The 20,203-nt window shown below is 35.4% G+C and overlaps 1 protein-coding gene across 1 annotated transcript; it reads left to right on the forward strand.

Annotated features, from left to right (window-relative positions):
* Positions 1-653: 653 nt before the first annotated feature.
* Positions 654-19,061, forward strand: LOC111060062 (RING finger protein 141). The gene is made up of 5 exons (XM_039438559.1): positions 654-715; positions 4,061-4,213; positions 10,230-10,404; positions 14,812-15,107; positions 18,911-19,061. The coding sequence occupies exons 2-5, from the start codon at positions 4,062-4,064 to the stop codon at positions 19,059-19,061; spliced, it is 774 nt and encodes a 257-aa protein (XP_039294493.1). The 5' UTR covers positions 654-715; position 4,061.
* The last annotated feature ends 1,142 nt before the right edge of the window (positions 19,062-20,203 follow it).

Consider the following 20,203-nt stretch of genomic DNA (forward strand, 5'->3'; position numbering starts at 1 on the left):
ATCTATTTTCAATTACACAATTATTGCTTAAAAAATCAAATATACAATTATTGCTTAAAAAATCGCTCCAATAGAAGTTTCAAATAATGCAAGTTCAGATATACCGTATTCAGTGGCGGCTCTGACTAAAAAATCAAATGGGACACTATCTATTTTCAATTTGATTGGGATAGTGACCACAAAAACGTCACATAAGTTAACAATTTTCTGTAGTAACTAGGAAGTCAATCAGGTTCCAGTATTTAGTATACGGTACCTACTGGAATCATCTCATAATATACCAAGATATTCAATAACATGTAATAAAATCATAGAGAGAAAAGATAGCATTTATGCTATGATAAAAAACCGATTTACTATCCACTCACCATTTATGGATCAGTGCACCCTCATGAAGCAATAAGTTTACAGGTTACTTCATGACCTTTATAGCTTTAAACATGTTATTATTGAACACTTTTAGTAAAAACGTATTCCATTAATGTACTATATTTGTACATAATAGAAAATATTCAAAATTTGCCGCCAATAGCGCATGCTTATATGAATTTATTTTTCTCGATAGAGTTCTCAATCGTCACTGCCTTTTTAATATTTAAGAGGTAGTCATTGCGGCAGCTGCCAATTCGTTTTTATAGGTTATGCTATGTCTTCAAGGAAGAAATCGGTCTATTTTTTTCTGGTGTGTTTTCCTCATTATAAAAATATTCTTAATGTAAGTTCGACCACTTATAGGCCTAATTAGGAATTGTTTTGAAACTGTATATTTATGCTCAATATTCGGGGCTGAAAAATGACGAAGGATTAGAATCGATTGAATAATTTTTGGATAACAGTCTGACTGCGCATCTTGACGTAGGTATGTTTCAAAGCAATAAAACGTAATTATTATTTTTAAATTATTATATCTCATCTAATACTTGTAGCAGGATTCAATGTATCTGAATCTAATTATAATATTCATAATTAGAGCTTCAGTCCTTCACTTAACTTATTTAATACAAGTTGTAGAGTATGGTTCCTCTACTTTCTTCATTGAAATATTCTGTTTCTATTCTATTCCTTGATAAATTTTATAAATCAACTACAAATTTTCAACGTAGGTCTAATATATTTTTTTGAAAAATTATATAGAGTCCCTTGACCAACAAAATTGACTCACTCCTAAGTTGTTTTTGATAATGTACCTAACAGGTTAAAATTGAATGTAATATATTTTTTGAATAATTATAGAGAGATAGAATCCCTTGACCAACAAAATTGACTCACTCCTACGTTGTTTTTGATAATGTAGCCTAAGTTAACTGGTAAAAATTGAATGCGCATAAGAAAAATATTTGTAGTAATTTTCATCACAAAAATTCAAAATCGGCTGAATTATTAATTGCAAAATATCATGCTGTGCATGTCCATTGAAACACAAACTGTACGGTACTTGGTGTCCCACAAAAGACCATACGTTATGGTGTATCAATGAACCATGTCAAAAGACCATGGTGTATCAACCAAAGATTCAACATCAAATTTACAACAATCAATGACAAGTAAAATTAAGTTTTGAAATAATAAAATAACATAGTTTATGAAAAAAATATAGGCTATAGCCTATATTTGGATATTTCTAAAAAACATCAATTATTAGATAACTATCTGTTAAAATTTAATGTTAATGATAAGGTTAGAAAGGAAAAATGTCAAATAAGATCCATATAATTTGTTTCTTTGTTTGACGTTTTTGTATTATTTTTATTAGCTTTCAAAGTTGAAAAAATTACATTGAAAGCCGAATTTCAACCATTTTGAACGCTCATAAAAAGACAAAAAAGTCAAACAAAGGAACAAATTACCGGTATTTGAACCTAATTGGAAATTTCTTCCCCTTTCCAACCAATCAACTATAAGTTATCCACAGAATTTTACCAATAGTTTTCTATAGTGAGGTCCACGTCATAATGGCAGTGAAGAAAGATAGGAGAACAACGTTTCCAATTCTCTGTCTTGTCAATGCCTTCTATGGAGGACAACTGATACCGGTTTATTGATGTAGTACTAACTGTTCATTCTCATTTGAAATAATAAATTAAATTTTATCAAGCAAGAAATTATATTTTCAATGATTTTATAATCAATATTAAATATTTTGTTAATTAATTATATTCCTACATTGTTGAAAAACGATCTGGCAACAGAGCAAAGCGAGAAAGAGATAGCGTTATCAACTTTGTTGAATGAAAGACAAGGATAGCAGTACTATTGCTAATTAAACACTGCCATTATAACGTCGACCTCACTACAGTTATTGATGTTTTTTCGAGAAATTGATATATCACCAAAACTAAGGTTTAAGAATATAAGAAAATTTCACTAAACATTATTTTTTGTTGCAAACTTCATGATGTAAGACCTGATGGTCTTATATTTCGGTGGGGACTCTGCTTAAGTTTGTGGAAATTTATGTTGAGTAGATAAATAATATTAATAATAAATAAATGTTTATTGTCAAAAAAACATGAAACAAATCAATAATATTTTAACAATATTTTTGGAGTGACTGGTATAAGAAAAGCCTTGCGCCCCAGCCATGAGTTAGGCCTATATGTATTTGAAATGCTGAGAAAACCATTACAGATAATTCCTTATTCCATCTTCCATTTTAGGATGAATATAAGCTAAGCTAAATTAAAACAAAATTGTAAATTATTTTGTCATTCTTCAGTAATTAATGAATGCAATATGAACAACTCTCTTTCATGAGATGAATCATTTTTTCCCAACATTTTCCAGTTTCTCAATGATAGGGAAGTGATAATTATTAATATAATTTTCTTGTATAGATCTTCTAATGAACGATTATCTACAGCTGGTACCAATCAACTACACTAACTTCAACTCCAAACTACCGTTTTAATACCAGTACACAATTTATCACAGGATGACGTGTTTATTATACAGCTGGTAACTTTAGATGCTAAATATAGCCGCTCGGCCGAAAATTTCGAAAACATAGGTCTGTAAAATGGATTAATAAATAATTACTATTAGCCTCCCTATTAAAATTTCTGGTCAGAAACCATCCCCAATATTCACACAACCTATTCCCAAAGTTTCATGCTGTTCTGTCTAGTAGTTTTCGAGTCTATAGGGAACAAACAAACTAACACACAAACAGACATTCCTTTTTATATATACAAAAGCGAATATATATATATATATATATATATATATATATATATAAACGAAATGTCACTCACTCACTGACTGACTAACTCACTCACTCGCAGAACTAAAAATCTACCGGACCAAAAACGTTCAAATTTGGTAGGTATGTTCAGTTGGCCCTTTAGAGGCGCACTAAGAAATCTTTTGGCAATATTTTAACTCTAAGGGTGGTTTTTAAGGGTTTAAAGTTCGTCTTTTAGCATGTATATTCTGCTTATTCTCTCAATTATAATCGAAAAAAGGCCATACCATATGTTAATATAGAACTATAATCTAGAAAAAGTACCTGTTCGAAACAGTTGTTAACTGGTAACTAAATTAATAATTTAGTCAGGTTGGCATTAAGTTGAGTTGACTTTGTTAGTTTGTCACCAAGTTGAAGATTGAAATGCATTTATCGCGCAAAAATTGATTGGGCACTGCTACTTCAATCAGAGCTATTCCTGGGAATATTATATTACTAGCCATCAGGCTCGCTTCGCTCGCCATATCCGCCCCCTGGATCCCCGACTGGATCGTCCTAACATATGATAAAAATGCTCAAATGAAAAATGCAGGCGAGCGAAGCGAGCCTGCTTATCCCATTCTTGGACCATCCAGTCGGGGGTCTAGACGGATATGCCGAGCGAAGCGAGCCTGACGGCTAGTAGATATATAAATTTAACCAGACAAACTAGCTGTTTACTCGATAATCCAAAATTGATATTAATCGATATACAATATTGATACTACCATCGATACATCAATATCAATTTATTATCATTGACATTGCGATACAATCAACAAAATGTAACATTATCTAGTTAGGCCTATAGTAATGTTGTCATTGTGTCCTTTACAGAATGGGGCAAAACGGCAGCAGTTCTGAGAAAGGACTGGTGTCAGAAGTCGTCGATGTACAGGAAGAAATAGTTCGACATGCAAGATCTTTCACCGAAATTGCAACTCTCAGCTATGATGACTTGAAGGCTCATCTTGATCAATTGAACACATTGTAAGCTTTCCAAACATTCATTATTTTATTAATGTCTGTTTTTTTTTTCATTTATTCAATCATTCAGAAATGCACAACTTACAGAAAAGTACCACAGACTCGCGCCCAAAACGGTTCCAATTCTAATTTATACAACAGCCCAAATGTATATATTTATATTTACTAGTAGTTCTGTGAACAGTAGACCTCACGCAGTATTCTCATCCACAAGTACCTGATTGAAACTGTAGACCTATGAGCCTGTTCACATGACAGCGATTTACGTTCGGTTGTCGCGCGGTTGACAAACCGAGCAAGTGCCAGGTATAGGGAAACACATGGTGCCGTACACATGCATCGCTCGGTTTTAGTAGTCGCCGGCGAATCGCGGCGGTTGTAGTCTCAGACTACAACCGCTCGGTTGCCGGGCGGCTCGATATACTAGAGCAAGCATGGGAGCGTACACATGTCTTCAGTCAACCGAGCGGTTTCGATCAGAGCAGTAAAGTTTTAAATATATGTTAAAGAGTAATATAGTAATTAAGTAAATAGATTAAGCTATTAAGATTGAGTACCTAGTAATTATTTATCATAACCGAGGGCAAACCGCTCATGAATCGCTGTCATGTGTACGAGGCTGGCAAACCGAGCGATTTGCCAATCGATCGACAACCGAGCGTAAATCGCTGAACAAGATCTTATGGAAATACAGCAATAGACTGGCTTCTCCACACATCTGTGTAATCACTTGTCAGCTGATTTATGTTGAATAATTCTAGTCTGATTTTTACTCTAATATTGGCGTATAAAGGAGGCTCCTTTTTACTTTCTTGCCCTATTACCATAGGTAAGGAAAGTATTGCTTTCCGAAAAAAATTAAGGTACCCAAATTTCTAAATTTCTATACGTTTCAAGGTCCCCTGAGTCCAAAAAACTGGTTTTTGGGTATTGGTCTGTATGAGTGTGTGTATGAGTGTATATGCGTCTGTGTACACGATATCTCATCTCCCAATTAACGGAATGACTTGAAATTTGGAACTTAAGGTCCTTTCACTATAAGGATCCGACACGAACAGTTTCGATCAAATGCAATTCAAGATGGCGGCTAAAATGACGAAAATGTCAAAAACAGCGTTTTTCGTGATTTTCTCGGAAACGATTCCAACGATTTTGATCAAATTCATACCTAAAATAGTCATCGATAAGCTCTATCAACTGCCACAAGTCTCATATCTGTAAAAATTTCAGGAGCTCCGCCCCATCAATGCAGATAGATTCCCAATTATCAGGCTTCAGATACAATTGAAACAAAAAAAAATCAATTGGAGTAGATTGAGCATGAAAATCTCTACAATTAATGTTCAGTAACATTTCCACCTAAAATTGAAAATAAGCTTTAAATTCGGGAAAATGTGATTATTCAATTGCAAATTATTGTTGATTCTATTAAATCATTCACTATGAAGAGATAGCAGACCTCATGTGTGTCTCCAGCGTTATTGCCCTGTCACCAGCTGGCTCAAATCTTTGAATAGTAGACTTGAGATGCGCGGGAATACTAGCGTCAGGTGATCAATTTTCATAACGACAAGGAAAGTTGTGTGAGTGCGCCACACCAGATTTTTCCTTTTATATATTATCCTTGAAATGCAAAATTTCCAAAAACCTTGTATATACGTCGACGCGCAATTGAAAAAGGAACATACCTGTCAAATTTCATGAAAATCTATTACCGCGTTTCGCCGTAAATGCGCAACATATAAACATTCAAACATTAAGAGAAATGCCAAACCGTTGACTTGAATCTTAGACCTCACTTCGCTCGGTCAATAATTATGAAAATAATTCCACAAAAGGGTACCATGGAATTATTTTTAACTAACGAATCAAGTAGACTCAATGTAATACGTTATTGATTAATATTATTCACCACCCAAGATAAAGGAATTAGAATATGTCGATTATTAAGTTGATAATGTCGTAATTTGAAATATATCTATAGTGAGGTCCACGTTATAAAAGCAGTATTTGATTATAACATTGGTGTTGCTATCCTTGCCTATCGTTCGACAAAGCAGATAGCGCTATCTTTCTCCAGCTCTGCAACGTTGCCAGATCGGTTTTTAACAATGTAGAAGTACAAATATTCGATCTCCTTTATTTATTCATTTATTCTTATGGCTTTTATCTGCAGAGAGATCCTTTTGGATGTCCTGCCTTGCCGTATTACCCAATGTTATTTCCTATTAACACTCACGTTTATAGTTTATATTGGGTTCTTCATGTTTTCTCACTAAAAATTTGCACTTTGACTTCCTGAGCTTTTATTTTATAAAGTTCAAACTTGAGAAAACTTATTTCTAATCACAAATTCACATTTAAAAAGCAAAAAATATAACATTTTGATGATAATATTGAAGCTTAAAATTTCACATTACAAATTTTTCCATGGCAACTATTAATTTTATAGTGGTCCAATAAGAAAGAATCATTTTCAAATATTTGAACTTTGTTCAATTATCAGCTCAATTAAATTCAATTATTTGAATTGTAATTCATTTTTTATTCTGGGGTTATAAATTGTTGAATAATTCCCTGTTAATTAGTGATGCTCATGTTTTATTGCATTTTTGCTCAATATATGAAAATTTATCATTCAATCATTGAAAAATGAATTAAAATTACTGGACGAATGAAATATGATTGATTTTTCAAAAATAAGAATGAACCGTCTATATTACATCAGTTGTACCTTAAACCTCATAAGTCTTAAGGTGCTTACAGATATACGCGCCGCGAACATGAGCAATTCACTTTTAATCAGCTGACTATATCTGTATTTTTTACAGAAACGGTATAAGATAAAGATATAAAAAGCTTGCCATCTGCTGATTTAAAGTGAATTGCTCATGTTCGCGGCGCGTATATCTGTACGCACCTTTTAATGCCTCCATATACACTGTAGGCTATATTTCCAATTTCTTTGGGCGGTGTGAATAAAACCGAGTACGACGAGTATTTACTTACAAGTAAAACGTAACGAGTATTTGAACTTCAAGTAAACCGATGTGAATAAAGCGTCGAGTTTACTTGTGACCATGTACTCGCCAACCCGAGGGTTTACTAGGAATAGAAAGAAAAATAAAAATCTTAATACCCTTTTTGAAATATTTAATCACAACATGTTTCGGACATTGATGCCATTTTCACGTGATATGGAGTAAATTAAGTAAGTGATTTACTTCATATCACTTGAAAATGGCATCAATGTCCGAAACGTGTTGTGATTAAATATTTCAAAAAGGGTACTAAAATTTTTCTTTTTCTTTCTATTTCTATAAAAGTAGCACTATACAGAAAAGAGATAAATAAGATGTTTACTAGGAAGTATTTACTCGCGAGACAACTGAATTCACATGAAAGACAAGTAAATACTTGTAGCGCCACATAGACTACTACGTACGCATTATTTCCTGTTGTGACTTGTTCTGTTTTTGTCGCTTAACGCCGATTGCACGTGAGTGCAATCTATAGCACCAATGACGGTCGGAATGCAAAATTTTGAAGCGCAATCTGCCTTGGCCTGATTATCTTCAATAGTGCGTGGAAATTTAATCCAATCTTCAGACGTTGACTCTATTTTATCCAATACTCTTGAGAATGGTTCTGCTGATGGTACTTCTTTCAACCCCCATGTCGTTGGCAACACCACTTTGGAATCCTGGATCACTAATATATCTCAGAAAATAGGAGAATGTTAAGTGACACATAACCTAGCTACATTTGGACTGTTGTATAAATTAGAATTGGAACCGTTTTGGGCTTATAAGCCTGTGGTACTTTTCTGTAAGTTGTGTAATTCTTAATGATTGAATAAATAAATAAAAGTTACCATCTTTTTCCTTGCAGTTAACCCTCCACCACTTGCATCAGTGTTTTCATCAAGAAAGTGCGAAGAAAATCTACGTTTTCGCTCTCAAACCGTTATAGTCCCTTAGATAGATCGGGACTTATTTCACGCCGGTCTCTCTAACGTTTTACACCATGCAGGTTCATAAATGCAGCCATCTCTCGTGTCCAAGTACGACTGCAAGTCTGGGGTCGGGTTGGCTTACGAATGGACGAGTATTTACTTGCTACAGAAGTACCGGGTGATTACAAATGAAATAGACAACTTCAATAGCCTGTACAAAATTAAACTGGTGTATTTCAACATAGTAAGTGATATAGGTTTGTAGGGAATTTCTTAAAGTTTATGTTGGTAGAACTGTTGCTGGCTATTGTTGGCTGCTCCGTGTTACAACAGCCAGTTTAGTTTAGCAATATGGCCGCTACTCAAGTGGAGAAAGCTTATTGTGTACTTGAATTAGCCAAAACAAACTCTGTTACTGTTGTGCAGCGTCATTTCAGAACAAAATACGGTAAACCACCACCAACAAGGCATTCAATTTATGACTGGTATGAACGTTTTGAAAGCAGTGGATGTGTGTGTAAGAAGAAGAGTACTGGAAGACCTTCTGTTACAGAAGAAAAAATTGATAGTGCTCGTGATGTTTTTGTACGAAGTCCAGGAAAATCGACTAGATCAGCGAGTTTAGAATTGCAAATTCCTCAACCTACTGTGTGGAAAATTCTGCGGAAACGTTTGAAAATGACACCTTATAAATTGCAGTTAGTACAAAGTTTAAATGACAATGATAAAGTTGTACGTAAAAATTTTTGTCAAGAGATGCAACATTGTCTTGAAAATGACGACATATTGTTTAATCGCCTAATTTTCAGTGATGAATGCACTTTTCACATTAGTGGAAAAGTTAACAGATATAATGTACGAGTATGGGGAACAGAAAACCCAAGAGAGACTGTACAGCATATACGCGATTCTCCTAAAGTGAACGTGTTTTGCGCTTTATCTTATGAAAAGGTTGACGGACCTTTCTTCTTCCAAGAACCATCAGTAACCGGAAGAATTTATCTGGACATGTTAACCGAATGGTTAATGCCTCAACTCCATGAAGATAGTTGTAACTTCATTTTTGTACAAGATGGAGCTCCGCCTCACTGGTACTCAGACGTCAGAGGGTATCTGGATGAACATCTTCCTAGACGATGGATCGGCCGTGCAAGTGAGGAAAACGTTGTGTTTCAGCCGTGGCCACCTCGTGGTCCGGACCTAACGCCCTGCAACTTTTTCTTGTGGGGCTATGTAAAAGACAGAGTTTTCGTACCACCGCTTCCTGTTGATATCGATGATCTTAAACAACGAATCACAAATGCTCTTGCTACAGTTAACCGTGAGATGCTTAGTCGTGTGTGGTCAGAATTTGACTACCGTGTTGATATCGGTCGTGTTGCAAATGGTGCACACATTGAACATCTGTAAATTTTCAATAAAAACTTCAAGAATTCTTCTATGTAATCATGTAAGTAATGATCTAAACTTTTAAATAATAAATTCTCTACAAGCTATTCAAACTGTCTATTTCATTTGTAATCACCCGAGTAAGAGTAAGTACTTGTTTTATTCACTTCAATTTTTGCGTTTACTTGTCATTCAAGTATTTACTTGTCCTACTCGTTTTTATTCACACCGCCCATTGATATGTGTAGTTTTTGGTCAGGAGAACATACGTTTGTCTGGAATATTATTACTGTTTAATAATTGTTTCAAAAATCCAATAAAAGCGATAGGAATGGATCTGAGGACTCCTACTACTGCAAATATTGACCAAAGAACTAAATAACAGAACGAAATTTGAAGAATGAAACTGGGTGCAATTTTTAACAGTTTCATTCTTCAAATTTCCTTCTACTATATTTCTGCTATATTTTCCATCTGCTAAATTTCCTTCGGTTAATATTTGACAGCTTAATTAAGCGTTAATATTTGGTATTGGACAGCTTTGGTTAATATTTGCAGTAGGAGAAGTGCTTAGTTCTATTTATTTAGCTTTCATCGAATATTTGAAACAAATACACATACAGGGATGATTTGAATTTTTTATGGCTATTAACTGAATTTATATTTTTGTTGCAGGTCTCAGCAATGTATGGATTCAGACGGTATGCAGCTTATATTCGCCATACAGAAAGGTACCGACTCTTCTGCCCTTTTTTGGAAGTCTAGAGTACGAATTGTATGCATCAAAATCGATCTGGAGACCAAGGAAATCGATAGCTACCGTGTCATGAGTTTGAACGAGTTTCTCAAGGTAAATAATAATAATAAGTTTCTGAAGGTAAATGATAATTTTGACATTTTTCAAATTTTCATCTTTTTGGAAACTGAAAAATCCTACCTTTTAGAGTTTCGAAAACTGTAAATTTTATGTGAAATAACATTTTTACGATAAATCAACCCTTTCGGAGTTATTTGCATTTTTAGAAAATTTCAAAATGGCGGATTTCGAAAATGATTTGAAATAATTGAATTTTGAAAATTTCGACATGATGAGCTTATAGAACTTACATTTTTGAACAAATAACTCCATAGACGCGAAACTTAAGGAACAATCCTTGTGAAGATAGGGAGGAGAAATTTTTCAATTTTTTTCAATTCAAAAAATAATTTATTCCACACAACATAATATTATTACAAAACATTGTACCATCTAACAATACAAAAAATACTAATGAAAATTATATGTTTTGCTTCAGATGACAAAAACATAAAGCGAAATAAATATGAGCACACCTAGGCATAAGCCCTATTGGAGTGCACTTCTCTTGAAATAAAATAAATTTAAAGACTAGAGTAGTAGGACCGCTACGCTCTACACATGAAATAAACTTTATTTATGTGAAAATTAATAATTATAAATTTACCAGTGTTACGGTCTTCATAATACGTATTATACAGGTCTTCATAATCTATTATAACAATTGTAATGTTATTGAATGAATTACCATTGATTTTCATGGAAAAAACTAAGTTAAATGAAAAAAATAATATAGTAAAATAAATAAAATTATTCAAAAATGAAATGTTCTCAGTGGACAGCGAATTAAATTATGAAAACAGAAAGACAGGGAAAAAACCACTGACTTGAGAATAATATACTGCCTAATATTTATACTAATGTACAATCCTCAAAAAAGATTCACAGTCATTCAATGTGAACAGATAGAACTTCAAACTTTTAAGAAATACATTGAATGGGACTGAGGTATTACATTTTCTTGAAATTAAATTGAACATTCTAGGTGCATTGAAAGAAAATGAATGTTGAAAAATTGTTAAATTAGATTGGGGAACTTGAACTAAAACCCGTCTGAAGTCATATCTGATATCCCGAGTAAGATTTGCATTGAGTCTTCTTAGGAAGAATAGCTTTAGTACTTTGAAAACATAGAGTATAGAAAACACCAGAGATTGAGAAAATTCAGTAATTTTGAGACAATCGAGCCTATTAAACAGTCATATGGGCGAGCGTAGCAAGCCCATTCACTCCACCTTCAAACTTTGGCGGCGCGAGCGAGTCTGTCTACTTCACTTCCAAACTTTGGCGAGCGGAGCAAGCCTGACCACTCTTTCTTTCAAACTTTGACGAGTGGAGCATGCCACTCATCAAGCTAAGCCAGCCCGTTCACTCCACCGTCAAACTTGGGCGAGCGGAGCGAGCCATTCAGAAAAGCGAAGCGAGCCTGTTCACTGCACTCTTGAACTTTGGCGAGCGGAGCAAGCCACTCGGCAAGCGAAGCAAGCCTGACCACTCTCTCTTTCAAACTTTGGCGAGCGGAGCGAGCCACTCAGCAAGCGACGCCAGCCCGTTCACTCCACCTTCAAACATTGACGAGCGAAGCGAGCCTGTTTTATCCCCTCTTTGAACTCCAGCGAGCGGAACAAGCCTGTTCACTCTACTCCCAAACTTTTTTTATTTCCTTCTACTTCTAGAATATTATGGCAGCTAAAACTGGTCTTGCGACTCTGTCTTATAATTTATTTCCGTCATATAATTGATTTACATCTTATAGGTACATATAAAACATTACTACAATATGTTTATATATATATATATACTACAATATGTTTATAATGGCATAAATATATATTTAAACATATATGTCTATAAAAGCAGTCGTTAGGTCATTTCAGATGCCCTGAAATTGATCAGTTGCGACCTGAAAACTCTGACACCAGACCTGAGCCAGCCAGGTCACTCGAATATTATTATTTATTTTAATGCCATATTACGATGAGCAGATCTAGCATATATATGTGATCTTATACCAGTTTATCTTACAACTTATACCATAAGAAATGTATACCATAACATCATAATACCACCCCATACCATTTCAAGGGACCCGACAGGGCAACCGGCCGGGGGTGCAGGGGGCGGAGCACCTGCCGAGACGCGAAGCGCCGAGTATTAATAATGAAGAGTGCTAACTCTCTGGTAGGCCAAATGCAGAAAGAAAGCAGTGATCTTGGGCTCACTCCGTCTGCTCAGAGCAAACGATTTGTGGATCACGGACATGGCAGCTTTGATAAGTTCTAAATAGTGTGTTTGTCTTTTCGGTCTCAAAATTTTAAAGTTTTTTCAAAGTTTGGAATTTTGTAATTAATTGTGATCGATTTAATTTAATTTAGAAGTATTTTTTCAATTTAAAAATGATTTTCGGGTGTTTTTAATTGTAAATTGAGTGTTTAATTGATCAATGTTGAGTGACACATAACTTAGCTACATTTGGACTGTTGTATAAATTAGAATTGGAACCGTTTTGGGCTTATAAGCCTATGGTACTTTTCTGTAAGTTGTATGATTCTGAATGATTAAATAAATAAATGGCATGATTGCTCACTTCACGTATGTGAGGAGTAGTTGTGTCAAAAAATCCCTCCTGGGAATCTGAACCCAAGTTGGGATAGTCAAGCAACTCCTAAATGGAATAAATAATAATAGTTGGCCTCCACATCACCACTTACAGCCAACCCGTTCCACCACATGGCGCCAAGTGACTGAATGAGTATGCTTAGGCAAATTTTACGTGCAATAGAACGGCTTCAGCCTTTGTGTATTGCAACTGTAAAAGTAATATCTAGAGAATGGAAGTGGTTTATTCAAAAGTTAAAAATAGTATATTTCGCACCTAGAGCAGAAAATGAGATTTTTCCGGCTCGAAATCGGTTTTCAGGTCCGAGGCCGTAGGCCGAGGACTAGAAAAGATTGAGAGCCGGAAAAACATTTTTGCCCCTGGTGCGAACGCTATTTTTCGCCACACACAAAAATAAACAATATATATATGAAATAATAATAATTGTGTACTAAGCACTTCCGAAAGCAGAAGTGGAAGGTGATAGCTCTAGCAAATCTGATGTAATCTGAATATCAGGAAATTGTCCAAGTATTTTTATTTTTTATTCTGATTTGTCTAAATAACCTAAAAGATGATGTTCAATTATGTGGGAGGTTGAGTTTATACTTTTTTATTCTTTCAAATGACAATAAGATGATATTATTATAAATGCTTTAATTATTGAATAATGAGCATAAATAATGAAAAGTTTTTTGATCGGCTGTTTTTTGATCACCTTTCTTAGTTCCATGTTAGCGGCTGGAAAGGGTACTCTTTCCGGCCTAGGCCGGAAAGAAACCTTTTCTGACGTCAGACGAGAGTCGTCTGCAAACAATGTCTTTCAGATCTACGTAGGGACTGGAAAACAACTGCTTTCTGTGCAGTCAACAACGATAACAATTATGTTTTTGACAGTGTAGAAATATAATTTATTAATGCAGAGAATCGGCATCGCTATTCTTCCTTCTTTATCCACTGCCATTATAACGTGAACCACACTATAGGAATTTCATTCTCTTTAAAACCATAGAATTGAGCTGGATTTGCACAAAACAATGAAAGTGAACAGTAGAAATATACAGGGTGTAACAAGGCCGAAGGCCATAGATTCTACATAAAACTTGCAACAAAAAATGTCCAGTAAAATTGTATCATATCGACCTTAGGTTTCTAAATACCGGGTGTTATAAGTATATATTTATAAAATTGAATTATAGTACAATTTGTATTTTTGTTTTGTAATATTTTATCAATTTTAAAGGGTACCTACTATAATTCTATTTTATAAATACAAGAAAGTAGCCCTGAATTCATACATTTTAAATAAAGTATATATTTTTACAGTTATAAGTATATATTTTTTAAAATGGTGAACACAAACCAATTTTACATCAAATTACTCACAGAAGTATCAAGTTTATGATGATGTATTATAAGTGTTCTATGTGCCCTCCTTTTTAGGCTCGGACGACATCTAGACGGTAGCCAAATTCATCCTAGACTGTTCGCAAGATGTCTTCTCGGACTGTAGCTACTGCATCAGTTATCCTGGTTTTTAGTTCGATATTTTTATAATAACTACAAGTCTCATCCTATTTCGGACTATGTGTATAACCTTATCTAAATTTGGGAGAGGAATAGCACAAAGTGACCTTATTTTCTCTCTCCCTATCATTTAATGATGTACTTGTTGTATAAATCGATAAAGAATTATTAAAGAATGTTCTTCATTGTTTGATGATGAAAATTGTGATTCATTGTTTTTTATGATAACGTTTTTAATGGTAAAGATAATAATGTTTAGTTTTTTTTAATTTCAGGTGTTCAAATCACTCAACAACCAATGTATGGCGGCCCAGTGCATATCTAGTTGTGAGGAGGCAACGGAGGAGGCAGAAGATGATCGACCTTCAACGTCGGCTGGCCAGGGAGTCACAAATGACCCCGCCCGGGTCACAAATGACCCGCTGACCGCGTCACGACTCATGCGAGAGGTGGACCGGGTCAAGAATGACTGTGACCCTTTGCAGCTTGAGTGTTGCATCTGTTTCGAAAGAAAGCCGAATACGATGTTGCCGTGTACGCATGCCTATTGCAAGCAGTGTATCGAGCAATGGTACGTACAATAGATAAAGTTTTATTCCTCTACGTATCATAGAGAAAAGATAGTATTAGAAGATATCCCATGGATTGTAGAATTTATTCAAAGTTTGGAAGTTTTGTATCAAATTATGTTGTTGTGTATCAAGTTTGGATGGTACTGTATCATTTGTGGTGATGCTGTATTATTTATGATGAAAAATCTGGTGTAGCGCACTCACACAGCTTTCCTTGCCGTTATGAAAATTGATCACCTGACGCTAGTGTTCACGCGCATCTCAAGTCTACTTATAAACAAATATCTGAGCCAGCTGGTGACAGGACAATAACGCTAGAGACATACGAGGTCTGCTATCTCTTCATAGTGAATCATTTAATAGAATCAACAGTTGCCAACAGTTTGCAATTGGATAATCACATTTTCTCGAATTTCGTGCTTATTTTCAATTTTAGGTGAAAATGTTACTGAACATTAATTGTAGAGATTTTTATGCACAATCTTTTCCACTGATTTTTTTTTTGTTTAATTGTATATGAAGCCTGATAATTGAGAATCTAAAATCAAACTTTGCATAGATGGGGCGGAGCTTCTGAAATTTTTACAGATATGGGACTTGTGGCAGTTGATAGAGCTTATCAATGACTGACTATTTTAGGTATAAATTTAATCAAAACCCTAATTTTGACAACATTTTCGCCATTTTAGCCGCCATCTTGAATTGCACTTGATCAAAATTGTTCGCGTCGGATCCTTATATTGTAAGGACCTTAGTTCCAAATTTTAAGTCATTCCGTTAATTGGGAGATGAGATATCATGTACACACACTCATACACACACTCACATCACACACATACAGACCAATACCCAAAAAGCACTTTTTTGGACTCAGGGGACCTTGAAACGTATAGAAATTGGGGTACCTTAATTTTTTTTGGAAAGCAATACTTTCCTTACCTATGGTAATAGGGCAAGGAAAGTAAAAAGTAGCTTAAGAAGGTTTGTCATGGTTTATGTTCCAAATTTCACTGTTAACTGAAGCCGATAGTCCTAGTAGTTGTTTTTGGTGAAGCTATGTGACGCTGGTAGTCTCTCATACTGTGCCGTTCTTACTTCTCACCCCAACAAAACATTAATAATAGACAGTAATCGGCTTGAGTTAACAAAGAATCAGCTTGAATTTGGAACATACTTTATGCAACACAACAGCAGGATCTATCTCCTAAAACTCCTTCAAAACAGTTCATGTTGTACGACTGAGAAATATTAATTTTTTGTATTTTACTTAGGAACGTGAACCCCACAAAACCTTGTATGCTATCTTTTTTATTTGCATCCCAAAACATCGGAATAATCAGACTGAGGATAAGTCAAAAAGAGCAACCTAAAGGAGGTTCTCAACACATATCATAATACATTGATAAAATACTGTAGGCTAATTATACAATAGTCACATGAAATATATTAATATATATATACAGTATATATAAAAACGCAGTTAGTCAAGAGTACCTATGTACAAGGACCTGGGAAGAATCAAAGACAAGGAACAATAATTTATCACTCCTGCAGAAACTCATCCACAGAATAGTATGGCCTTTCAAGCTACAGCCTCTTTAACATTCCTCTGAATCTTCGTAAGTTCGCCATGTCTCTAATATCCTGAGGTAATCTATTATATATTTTTGGGCCCATATATTGCGGAGATTTTTCAAACATGGCGGTTCTATGAGCAGCCACTGATAGGGAGGCTGAGTGCCTTGTATTGTAACTGTGGATTTCATTTATGCGGTTGAAGTTTGGTAGGTTTTTGTGAACGTATGAACAGATCTCCAAGATATACAGTGACGGCAGTGTAAGTATCCTGCTACTAAGGAGTAGTTCTCGACAGGGATATCGGGGGGGGGCTTACCAAAAATAACTCTTAATGTTTTTTTCTGAGATCTAAATACTTGGATGAAGAATTTTGATCTTCCCCAAAGGGTTATGCCATACTTGAGGAAAGGAAAAAGATAACCGTAATATACCACCATACAGCTCAATGTGTTTTTGAGCACTCGCAGAGAGAAAATAGCCGAGTTAACCCTGGAGCATATTTTTTGAGTGTGTACTGACCAGTCCAATCTACTATCTAGTATTACTCCTAGAAGATCAACAGCAACGCTCTGCTGGGGTACACTCAAATCGGCCAACTCATTAAAGTTTCTGGCTGCAAAATGAGGGGGTTGGAAGGTAATGAACTTGAATTCATAGACAGACCATTTGCATCAAACCATCTCTTGATATTCAGTAGCTCTTCCTGTGTTTGGGTGACTACAGCTCTCAAACTTGAATTAGTGATAATAGAAGATGTGTCATCGGCTTAGTAGAGCAAGATGACAGATCATTTACGTATATAATAAATAATGTGGGACCAAGAATGGAGCCCTGTGGTACACCAGCGTTGATTACAGCCCATTTTGATTGATAATTTTTATTGTCATGGTTTATTAAGGTGACCTGCATCCTCTCTTTCAAAAACAAACGATCTTTTTTTCACTCTGCAGAACTATAGAAGCCGGGTGATTCAAAAAGTTCTTTACAACTTTGAAAATTCATATAAATCTTATTAAATAAGGTACAGAGCTGGTTTTAGTGTTGCTTTAAAGGAAAACACTTCAAGTTTTTTTACATCAAACTAAAGCTGTTCTATGTGACTTCTGTTGGTTATCCTGCAGACATCCCATCGATAGTCGATTTCTTCCCAGACTCACACTAGCATTTCAGGTGTAACTTGCTCAACAGCAGCGCAAATCCTTGCTCTAAGTTCAGGTAGAGTGGCTGGCAAAGGAGGTACATACACCATATCTTCTATGAAACCCCACAAGGAAAAATCCAGCAGTGTTAGTCTGGGGAACGAGGGGGCCATGCAATTGGCGCATTACGGCCAATCCACTGATTTGGAAAGCGGTCATTAAGAAAATCCCGGACGTCAGTCAGATAGTGTGGTGGTGCGCCATCTTGCATAAAGAAAAAAAATCGTTCTCGGTCAAGTGGTTATTATCATCGGTCTGTGGTATCAAAAACTTTGCAGTATATCAAGGTACACTATGCCGATTTTCAAACCAAAACACACAGCTAGTACGCTCGGGTCCAGTGAAGGCAGCCATCTTTGACGTAAGTGCCGCTAGTGCTTGTGCGGCGTGACCAGGCACTAGCGGACTGTGCGAGTCAAAACTTAAAAATACATAATTATAATTATGATTAATTATTATTAATCATTAAACCTAGTCTTATTATTTTGTTTTTATGGGCAATAAAGATGTTGAAAAAAAAAAAAAAAAACTTGGAGTGTTTTCCTTTAAAACAACACCAAAACCTGCTCTGTACCTAATTTAATAAGATTTATATGAATTTGCAAAGTTGTAAAGTCCTTTCTGAAACACCCGGTATATCCTTAATCTTCTAAAACAATGAATTCATGTTATACATTTGATTGTATGTTATGAGATGTTGTGGTGTTTCTCCTTAATTGAAAGAATAAGAACCGGTTGCACAACAGCCGGTTAAATTTTAACCGTGATTAATTCCACGAGAACCAATCAGAGAAGCCGTCTTTTCAAAAACGCCTTCTCTGATTGGTTCTCATAAAATTAATCACGGTTAAAATTTAACCGGCTGTTGTGCAACCGGGCCTAAGACTTGGATATTGTCAATATCACTTATATTTATTCATGAATTAATTTTCGAATAAATAAAAGTGGTATTGACAATATCAAAGTCTTATTCTTTCAATCATGTTATACAATTGAAAATATTAATTTTTTGCATATTTTTTTAGGAATATGAACCACAAAACTTATACTATCTGCCGGGAGGAGGTGAAGAGTAACGACGATTCTTGGGTGATATCCGAAGCACCCAACTCACTGGAAATCAGCGAGGAAATCGCCTCTACCCTCATGGACATAGTGGGCAGCAAGGGGCAATGACCCTCGACCCCCGACCCGCCTCAGGTCGACGATTATGAGTATTACTACGATTCCGAGGATGACAGCAGCTAATGAGGTGAGACTTTTAAGAACTTCCACGTGCTAGCGTGAAACCATCGAGAAAAGATAGAAAAATAAGATATCCATGGTAGTGGTAGTTTTTTGACCGAGCGAAGTGAGGTCTAAGATTCAAGTCGACGGTTTGGCACTTCTCTTAACGTTTAAATGTTTATATGTTGCGCAATTACGGCGAAACTCGGTAATAGATTTTCATTAAATTTGACAGGTATGTTCCTTTTTTAATTGCGCGTCGACGTATATACAATGTTTGTGGAAATCCTGCATTTCATGGATAATATAAAAGGAAAAAGGAGCCTCCTTCATACGTCAATATTAGAGTAAAAATCAGACTATAGAATTATTCATCATAAATCAGCTGACAAGTGATTACACAGATGTGTGGAGAAGCCAGTATATTGCTGTATTTCCATAAGGTCTATAGTTTCAATCAGGTACTTGTGGATGAGAATACTGCGTGAGGTCTACTGTTCACAGAACTACTAGTTTCTCAAAATTCAAGTTATTTTTTGTTAACTCAAGCAGATTACTGTCTATTATTACTGTTTTGGTCGGGTGAGAGTGTAAGAACGGCACAGTGTGAGAGACTACCAGCATCACAGGACATGGCTCCACCGGGAAAAAAGCTACCTACTAGGATTATCGGCTTGAGTTAACAGTGAAATTTTGAACATAAACACCCTATACCATGGGATATCTTCTTTGGAAGGTGGAACTCGTTTGACAGAATCGTGGTTCATGTGAAGTTTAGAGAGAAACCGGCGTTTAATTGGAACGTAGTTGAAGGAAACGTGGTTTCGTGAAACTTGGTTTAGTGACTGTCAACTGGAACCTAGTTTAAGGAAACGTGGTCTAGTGGAACTTGGTTTAGCAACTGTCAACTGGAACCTAGTTTAAGGAAACGTGTTCTAGTGGAACTTAGTTTAGCGACTGTCAACTGGAACCTAGTTTAAGGGAACGTGGTTTAGTGAAACTTGGTTTAACGACTGTCAACTGGAACCTAGTTTAAGGAAACGTGGTTTAGTGGAACTTGGTTCAGCGACTGTCAACTGGAACCTAGTTTA

Source organism: Nilaparvata lugens, chromosome 12 (genome assembly GCF_014356525.2).
Source record: "Nilaparvata lugens isolate BPH chromosome 12, ASM1435652v1, whole genome shotgun sequence".
Classification (NCBI taxonomy): Eukaryota; Metazoa; Arthropoda; class Insecta; order Hemiptera; family Delphacidae; genus Nilaparvata; species Nilaparvata lugens.